At 42.5% G+C, this 9,153-nt stretch overlaps 1 protein-coding gene across 1 annotated transcript in view; it reads right to left on the minus strand.

Moving 5' to 3' along the window:
- PCBP3 (poly(rC) binding protein 3) overlaps positions 1-9,153 on the minus strand; it is a 169,080-nt gene that overhangs the window by 81,083 nt on the left and 78,844 nt on the right. The window contains exon 2 of the mRNA XM_031934597.1: positions 3,557-3,690. Coding sequence (XP_031790457.1) covers positions 3,557-3,566 — 10 coding nt within the window. The 5' untranslated portion in view covers positions 3,567-3,690. The remainder of the gene's footprint in view (positions 1-3,556; positions 3,691-9,153) is intronic.

The raw sequence follows: 9,153 nt of genomic DNA on the forward strand, positions 1-9,153 counted from the left end.
AAAGTCGGCCGTCTGCAGGGCTGTGTTCCTTCTGAACAAAAGTCAGGATGTCCACAGAGCTCTGTGTCTTCTGAACAAAAGTTAGGGTGGCTGCAGGGCTGTGTTCCTTCTGAACAAAAGTCAGGGTGACTGCAGGGCTATGTTTCTTCTGAACAAAAATCAATGTGGCTGCAGGGCTGTGTTCCTTCTGAACAAAAGTCAGGGTGGCTGCAGGGCTGGGTTCCTTCTGAAGGCTTTGGGGAAATTTTCCCTTGTCTTTTCCAGGCCACATTCCTTGCCTCATGGCCCCTTACTCGACCTTTGAAGTCATCATCTTTTTTTAAGCTTTATTTATAATTGACACATAATAGTTGTACATATTTACAGGATACAGTATGATGTTTCAATACATGTATACGCTATATAATGGTCAAACCAGGGAAATTAGCATATCCATCACTGTAAACATTTACGACTTTGTGGTAACATTCAACATCCTGCCTTCCGGCTATCTGGACAGACACATTATTAGCTATAGCTACACAACTGTTAACAGAACACCAGATTCACTCCTCTCTAACTGTAGCTTCATACCTGTGGACTAGCCTCTCTTCTCCCAGCCTCAGGGCTGGGGAGCATTATTATCTATTTTCTGAAACAATCTGTGTAAGTTAGAAATCAAGTGTTCCTTCAAGTTAGGTATAATTCATCCATAAAAATGTGTCTGAGAACTTTTTTTGAATGGAAGTCTTTGATTGTCACTTACATTTCTTTAGTATTGTTGGCTTATCCAAGTTATAGCTTATCTCTATTTCTTCTCAAGTCTATTTTTGCACTTCCTATTTTCCCAGGAAGTTATCGGTTTCACCTACGTCTTCTTTTTTTATACTTAGTGATAATTTATTGATAAGTAGTATTTTGTTCCTAGTGAGATAGATTAGTGTTTTCTTTTTGATTTATCCATTTTTTATTATACTTTAAGTTCTAGGGTACATGTATACAACGTGCAGGTTTGTTACATATGCATCCATGTGCCATGTTGGTGTGCTGCACTCATTAACTTGTCATTTACATTAGGTATATCTCCTAATGCTATCTCTCCCCCTCCCCCTACCCCACAACAGGCCCCGGTGTGTGATGTTCCCCACCCTGTGTTTAAGTGTTCTCACTGTTCAGTTCCCACCTATGAGTGAGAACATGCGGTGTTTGGTTTTCTGTTCTTGTGATAGTTTGCTCAGAATGATGGTTTCCAGCTTCATCCATGTCCCTACAAAGGACATGAACTCCTCCTTTTTTATGGCTGCATAGTATTCCATGGTGTATATGTGCCACATTTTCTTAATCCAGTCTATCATTGATGGACATTTGGGTTGGTTCCAAGTATTTGCTATTGTGAATAGTGCCGCAATAAACATATGTGTGCATGTGTCTTTATAGCAGCATGATTTATAATCCTTTGGTTATACACCCAGTAATGGGATGGCCAGGTCAAATTGTACTTCTAGTTCTAGATCCTTGAGGAATCACCACACTGTCTTCCACAATGGGTGAACTAGCTTATAGCCCCACCAAGAGTGTAAAAGTGTTCCTATTTCTCCACATCCTCTATCCAGCACCTGTTGCTTCCTGACTTTTTAATGATCACCGTTCCAACTGGTGTGAGATGGTATCTCACTGTGGTTTTGATTTGCATTTCTCTGATGGCCAGTGATGATGAGCATTTTTTCATGTGTCTGTGCACTGCATAAATGTCTTCTTTTGCGTAGTGTCTGTTCATATCCTTTGCCCGCTTTTTGATGGGGTTGTTTTTTTCTTGTAAATCTGTTTGAGTTCTTTGTAGATTCTGATTATTAGCCCTTTGTCAGATGAGTAGATTGCAAAGTTTCTCCCATTCTGTAGGTTGCCTGTTCACTCTGATGGTAGTTTCTTTTCACCTATGTTTTCAAATGTGTTCACATATGGTTTCCCACAGTACTCTAACTTTTCTTCTCGGCTGTATCTATGGTTATTTCTTATCTATCTATGTATCTATCCATCCATCCATCTACATTTATTTTTATTTATTCATTCATTCACTCCTTCCTATATTCTGTTCCATCAACTGTCACCACTATCACCCCTCCACTTTCTTTCTTTTTCTTTTTTTAGATGGGGTCTCACTCCATGGCCCAGGCTGGAGTACAGTGGCACGATCTCGGCTCACTACAACCTCCTCCTCCTGGGTTCAAGCAATTCTCCTGCCTCAGCCTCCCGAGTAGCTGGGATTACAGGCACGCACCATCACGCCCAGCTAATTTTTGTATTTTAGTAGAGACAGGATTTCACCATGTTGGCCAGGCTGGTCTCGAACTCCTGACCTCTTGATCTGCCCACCTCGGCCTCCCAAACTGTTGAGATTATAGGGCATGAGCCATGGTGCCCAGCCCTTTCCACTTTCTTTAACCAGAGATCTAACTATTGACTCTAAAACACAAAATAGCTTTTAGGGCTGTTAATTTTCTCTGTGTTTTTCTGTGCTCTCTATTGCACAGATTTCTGCCCTTTCCTTTATTATTTCCTGCCTTATGGATCCTTGGGCTTTCTCCCTTGCTCTTTTTTCAGCCTCTTGAGTTAATTTTTCATGTTTCTTAACACATGTGTTTATAGCTACAAATGTCCTTCTAAGCACTGCTTTAGCTATGTCGTGCTATTTAGACATATACTGCTTCATAATCACTCAGCCCTAAAGTTCCTTTATTTCTTTTATGATTTTATTTCTAACAAGAGTTTTTTATAGCGTATTATTTATATAAGTTATTCCTTTACTATTAATTTCCAGTATAATTGCCTTATGCTCTCCACATGCTGTGTTAGACAGATTTCACCTGTACACATACATCCCTATGTTACAGACTTCACCTGTACACATCCTAGTATTGTACATGTTCTCTGTATGCTTAGAAAGTAACATGTAGAGTTCAAAATATACTACAACTCAAACTTATTTATTATATTGCTTCAGATATTAATACTCCTGCTTATTTTTTGTTGCCCTACTTCTTGGAGGGATGTGTTAAAATCTCCAAACACAACTGCTCATTCATCCACCTTTCCTTGCAATTGTATCAACAGAAGTTCATGGTAACAGCTCAAGCCACAGGCACTAATGTCTGCAGGGTATCACCAGACCACCAAAACAGCACCCCCACTCCTGATGTTTTCATTACGTACTCTTTCCAAACACCTCGGGACGATCTTCAGCCCTCAGCACCGCCTTCTTGTCCTTCATTCCTGAAACCTGTGCCTCCCTTGCTTCTCAGGGCTGGCTCCAGGGCAGAGCTGGAAGGCTGTGCAAGAACCACCTGGCCGAGCACTGGACCCAAAGGTGTCCAACCACAACGAGCTCACTGCTACCAAAAGTGGGGATCCCCGATTTCCCAAAGTCATACACAGAGTAGTCTTCAGGGCACATTGTAGACTGAAGCAGGGTGAAATACAGCACTGTGTTACTTCAAACAGATTTCATTTGTCAAGCGTAAGTCTGACTTCGTTACATACTCTTGGTAAACAAACATGCCAACAACAGACAGCAACTCACCTTCCCCCATAAGCAGGCTATAAGGTTAGAGCAGATCCATAGACAGCAAAGGTGCAGACGTATTGAACTCAGAGCATCATAACCACAGCAGGTGATTTACAGAAGGGTTGACTTTTGTCGTGGAGCCCACCGACCTAAAACACAAAAACACAGGGCTGTGTGAGTGCATCAGTGCGGGGCCTGCCCGCCAGCACTGGGCTTCAACAGAACTGCCTCTTGCCTTCAACACAGCAGTCAACACCTCTTCAGCATTCGAGTGCAAGGCATGGTGTGAGTGTGGAGACGGAGTGCCAGCAAGCGCTCCCCCTGGTGCTCTTCCCCCCAACACCCCAAATGAGATGACTCAACCCAAAGGCAGGCTTCTACTTCACAAGTGAGACGTCTACATGAAATGTTTTGATAAAATTGCACTTACTTAGTGTATCTGCTTATATCTACACTGATTTTAAAACAATATTTATTAAAATATACATTAATACATGGCTGGCTTTCTAATTTCACTGATAGTGAACAAACTTCATCTAATTTCTTCAATTTCAGCATGGTCTTAGAGGAGAGACTTGGGAAAAAAAGGCACATTTGAGGTTGGATGTGGTGGCTCATGCCTGTAATCCCAGCACTTTGGGAAGCCAAGACGGGAGGATCACTTAAGGTCAGGAGTTTGAGGCCAGCCTGGGCAACATGGTGAAACCCCCGTCTCTCCCAAAATACAAAAAATTAGCCACGCATGGTGGCGGGCGCCTGTAATCCCAGCTACTCCGGAGGCTGAGGCAGGAGACTTGCTTGAAACCGGGAGGCGGAGGTTGCAGTGAGTTGAGACTGCGCCACTGCACTGCAGCCTGGGTGTGACAGGGTGAGACTCCATCTAAAAAAAAAAGGTACATTTGGAACCTTGGGAGAAAAAGGGAAGGAGAGATGGAAAAGGTAGAAATTCAGTTTCCTACAGAAATAAAAGCATAGCAAGGCATAAGAAGACATAGATTTAATCCATCTCCAAATGAACCACTCAGTTTTTTTCTTAAAAAAACCTACGTTTCTGCTGACCAACAAAAAAGGATGCTATTGGACAAAGAACCCTAGTAAACCACCCGTGTCCCTCGGCATGTCCGTTCCTGGCTGGAAACATCTGTTACTGCTAGTGCAGGAAAATCCAAGTGCTTTTAAAAGAAATAGAAAAAAGCATGCAAAATCCTTTTGGGTAAATGATGTTCTCCAGTCGCAGACACTCCTGAGGTCCATCATGGCTCTGGGAGAGGAAACCAGGGTGTAGGCACTGAAACTTCTTCAGCTAATGGAACTGAGAACTCCCGCCCAGCACCGCAGTCCAAAGTCAAATGAGGAAAAGCTGTGCAGGTGTAAGAAACACCAGAAACGAAACACTAAAAATACCAAGAATACAAATACACAGTTAAAATAAGAAACTGCGAAATGAGGATTAATTTAACCTAAGAAAGAAATTAAAGTGAATGACACAATTAGTCTAGAAATGAGACTAAGTTACAAGGTACCAAAAGAGAGAGATTCAGTTGAATGTGAGGCAGGAGAATAGAAGGAGGCAGGGAACAGAAGGCCGATCCATCCAGGCTGACTTCCTAGAACTAAATCAAATGAAAGCTCCTCAGCAATGACAGGGATGCGAACGGCTTTGCAACCGCACTCCATCCTCTCAGTTCACAGCATTTACCCTTTGTAACTTCACCTGCAGCCTCTCCATTTACACAGACCACACACTCCAAGTAATATCCTCTCCTTTTGCAGTAGGGTGCATTCTGAGTAAATGACTCTGACTTCATTTTCATAGAATATTCACCAAGTGACCAGTGGGAAACCTCTAGAGTATTGAAACCCCAGAAAATTCTGTAAGCTCCTGAGCCCCAGTGGTTAGGCTGCTCCCACACCACAGCGTGTACTTTCGTTCTCAATAAAACCCTGCTTTTGCTTTCTTGCTTTGTTTGTGCGTTTTGTCCACTCCTTTGTTCCAGATGCCACCTGGACACCCTCTGCCGGTAACGACTGCATAAGGAACACTGCAGGAGGACTGAGAACATGAAAGAGAACATGAGGCCGACCAAGAGGTGAGAGACGTGCAGAGAAGCTGCCAGATACGGAGCCCAGGCCAACAAAGACCCAAGAAACACAGACTGGAGTTCCCAAAAAAGAAAAGCAAAACTACAAAACAGACCTAATACTTAAATTCCTAGAAACGTTCCTAGGAAAAAAATAATCGACAAGTTGAAAGGCTCATGATGTACTTGAACAAACTGACCCAGAACAGTGGCCCTGAAGGCACTGCCCAGTAATGATTACAACTGAAAGAGAAAATTCTTTGGGACTCTAGGCAAAAAGACCAGCTCATTCACAAAGGAAAGAAAATCAGACAGGGATCGGACTTCCTGACTGCAATGTACAAGGTAAGTGAACAGTGGAGCAATTATTTTCATAAACTCAAGTAAAAATAAAGTGTGACCAAAGGATTTTATGTCAGCCAAGCTATCCTTCAAAATTAAACCTCTAGAGAAATAGTTTTAAATGGCTAAGAACCCCATGAACAGTGTGTTTCCAGGCCCTTCATGAGAAACCTACTACAAAAGAATCTCCCTCAAGCCAAGAGACCACTGGGAAATTTGACATAAACAAAAATAACAAAGCTGTGGAGCACAGACTAAAACAGAAAGTGAGGACAAGGATGGAGGTGGGGTACGAAACAGCTTTTTATCGGGGAGCAGGCTGTTCTACAGAAGTAAAAATACAGCAAATAAATCAGACGTAGATGAATCAGAAAAAAAGGAATGTAGAATAAGCTCATAGAATGAAGCATGAAAAATAGGTGGGAGAAAAGAATCCCACCAGACAAGCCAAAATAAAGAGGTCAGAGGAAGAAACAGAGGGACTAAGGTGCGACAAGAGGTGTTATTGTAACAGTAGCCAACAGGACAAAACATAGACTTTCCTAAATGCCAGAAACAATAGAAGAAAAAAAAAAGCAAAGACACAAACTACATTAAAAAATAAAAAGACTTACAATAAATAAAACACAACACATACATTAAATATAGGAACAAGTTATGCGGCAGTTGGGACAGGACATGCGGGTCCTAGCAACACGTGAGTAAACACGTGCAACACGTGGCCCTATGAAAAGTTTCCACTTGGCTCACAAAGCCAGCTCTGCTTTACACAAGAGACATGACCATTGCCAAGTGATCTGAAAAGGCTAAATGTCAAGGAATGAGCAGAAGCACGTGAGATCAATGCACCAGGCTTAAGAGCAGGGGTTGCAATCTGCCTGTCAGACAAGGTCCAGCCTCACCTCAAAGCAGGAAGCAAGAACAAGAAGGGCACTTCCTGATGCCGGAGGACCCAGCGCACAGTCAAGCCACATGAGTTCAGAATCTACTAGAACCAGCCAGGCGCGGTGGCTCAAGCCTGTAATCCCAGCACTTTGGGAGGCCGAGACGGGCAGATCACGAGGTCAGGAGATCGAGACCATCCTGGCTAACATGGTGAAACCCCGTCTCTACTAAAAAATACAAAAAACTAGCCAGGTGAGGTGGCGGGCGCCTGTAGTCCCAGCTACTAGGGAGGCTGAGGCAGAAGAATGGCGTAAACCCAGGAGGCGGAGTTTGAAGTGAGCTGAGATCCGGCCACTGCACTCCAGCCTGGGTGACGGAGCGAGACTCCATCTCAAAAAAAAAAAAAAAAGAATCTACTAGAACCCCTCAAACACAGAAGCTGGAGGACCCGGCGCACAGTGAGGCCATATGACTTAAGAATCTACTAGAACCCCCAAACACAGAAGCTGGCTTTATAATGCAGAAACTATAGGTGTTGGGGAAAGAAACAGAAACATAAGAATAGCAATCATTAACACATGACCGTCAACCATAGCAAGGTAAGGGGTCAAAAATAATTAAACATGAAAGACAGCTAATAACAGGAGGTAGGTCTTGGGGACATTACATCAAACTTTGTACTCCAATAATAGAGATTATACTTTCTTCTTAAACATACTTGAAACATTCATTAAAAAAAAAAAAAAACTAGCTTGTATTAGGGCACAAAGAAAACCTCAGTAAGTTACATGAAATAGAAATGGCACAGACAGCAGGCAGCAGACAGCAGTCTATGCTAACAATGCAAGACCAGAAAATAATGAACTTTAACCAAAGGATACTTCCTTGGTAATTTACATCATGTTAGAACACCTAAGGGGAACTGGCTCATGACGTGTATCTATCAACCCAGTTATAGCTATCACCCTCCTAAGTCCCTAGATTGGTAAGGAACACCATGAGACCAGACGTTGAGAGAGTGACGTGACAGACCGACACATTCTTGCAGTGACCCGCCTCTTCCAACCTCATGCACACGCCCAGGGGAGCCTGAGAGCAGTTCCCCGATGGAGCTGGACACCAACGAGATGGAATCTCCACGTGGAAATGCTCTGCAGCTCCCTTTTCAGTGGAAAACAGAGCTGTTTAGGAAGGCAAGGAGACGGAGGAGATGCAGGAGGCGTGGGATCCCCTTCCTCAGTTCTGGCCTGCTCTGGCTGTGAGACCCTGGGAGGAAAGCAGAGCCATGGCTTTAACATCTTGCTGAACATGCTGAACTGGCTGCCACAACAGATCAGCTTCAAAGGCAAGGACCCCAGGGGTGTCGCATTTCCTCCTGGGCACAGTCCAGACAAAAGCCGTGCACTCAGCTGCAAACTACACACACACGTGTGCACATGGGTGCTAAAGCAGCTCACACACACGCATACACACGGCAAAGGCACACACACACGTGTGCACATGGGTGCTTAAGCAGCTCACACACGGCAAAGGCACACACTTACACACATGTGCACACAGGTGCTTCGGCAGCTCACAGCATTATCCAGGCTTTTAAGAAGTGGCTTCAGCTTCACCAGAAGGTTTCAAACCTCAGACAATCACCAGGCAGCGTGCGGTCCCTCTGTAACATTCTCCTTGTGACTCTCAGCGTCAGGGCAGCCGCTTCATACAGGAAACCATGACTTGGTAAGAGATCATCTGGTGGCAGGAGCCCCTTGCTAACCAAGTCTGGTTAAGATTAACAAAAGGCATAAGAGAGCAGAACGTCAGTGACCCCTCCGTAGGTGGACTCCTTGGGAATCCAGGTATGGTCCTTTCAGGGAGGAGGGTTTAGAAGATATTCAAGCTGATACCTTAAATTTCTGGGGTACCCAGTAAAAAAAGTCTAAGAATTCATAAAAGGAAGCTTCTGATGAATGCAAACTTTTTTTCAACCTTAAATAAAGCATATATATATAAACTTTATATATATAAAAAGGTTTATACATATATAAACTTTATACATATAAAAAACTTTATACATACATAAAGTTTCTATATGTATATATAGTTTATATATAAACTTATATAAAGTTTATATTTATGTTTATAGTTTATATATAAAGCTTATATATGTTTATATATAAAGTTTATATATAAAAACTTTCATTTATATATAAAATATAAATATATATAATTAAAATACAAAAAAATATTTTTATAAATATAAAAAACTATACACATGTATATAAAAAAGGTTTATACATATAAACTTTATATATA

The sequence above is a fragment of the Piliocolobus tephrosceles genome, chromosome 19, assembly GCF_002776525.5.
Source record: "Piliocolobus tephrosceles isolate RC106 chromosome 19, ASM277652v3, whole genome shotgun sequence".
Lineage (NCBI taxonomy): Eukaryota > Metazoa > Chordata > Mammalia > Primates > Cercopithecidae > Piliocolobus > Piliocolobus tephrosceles.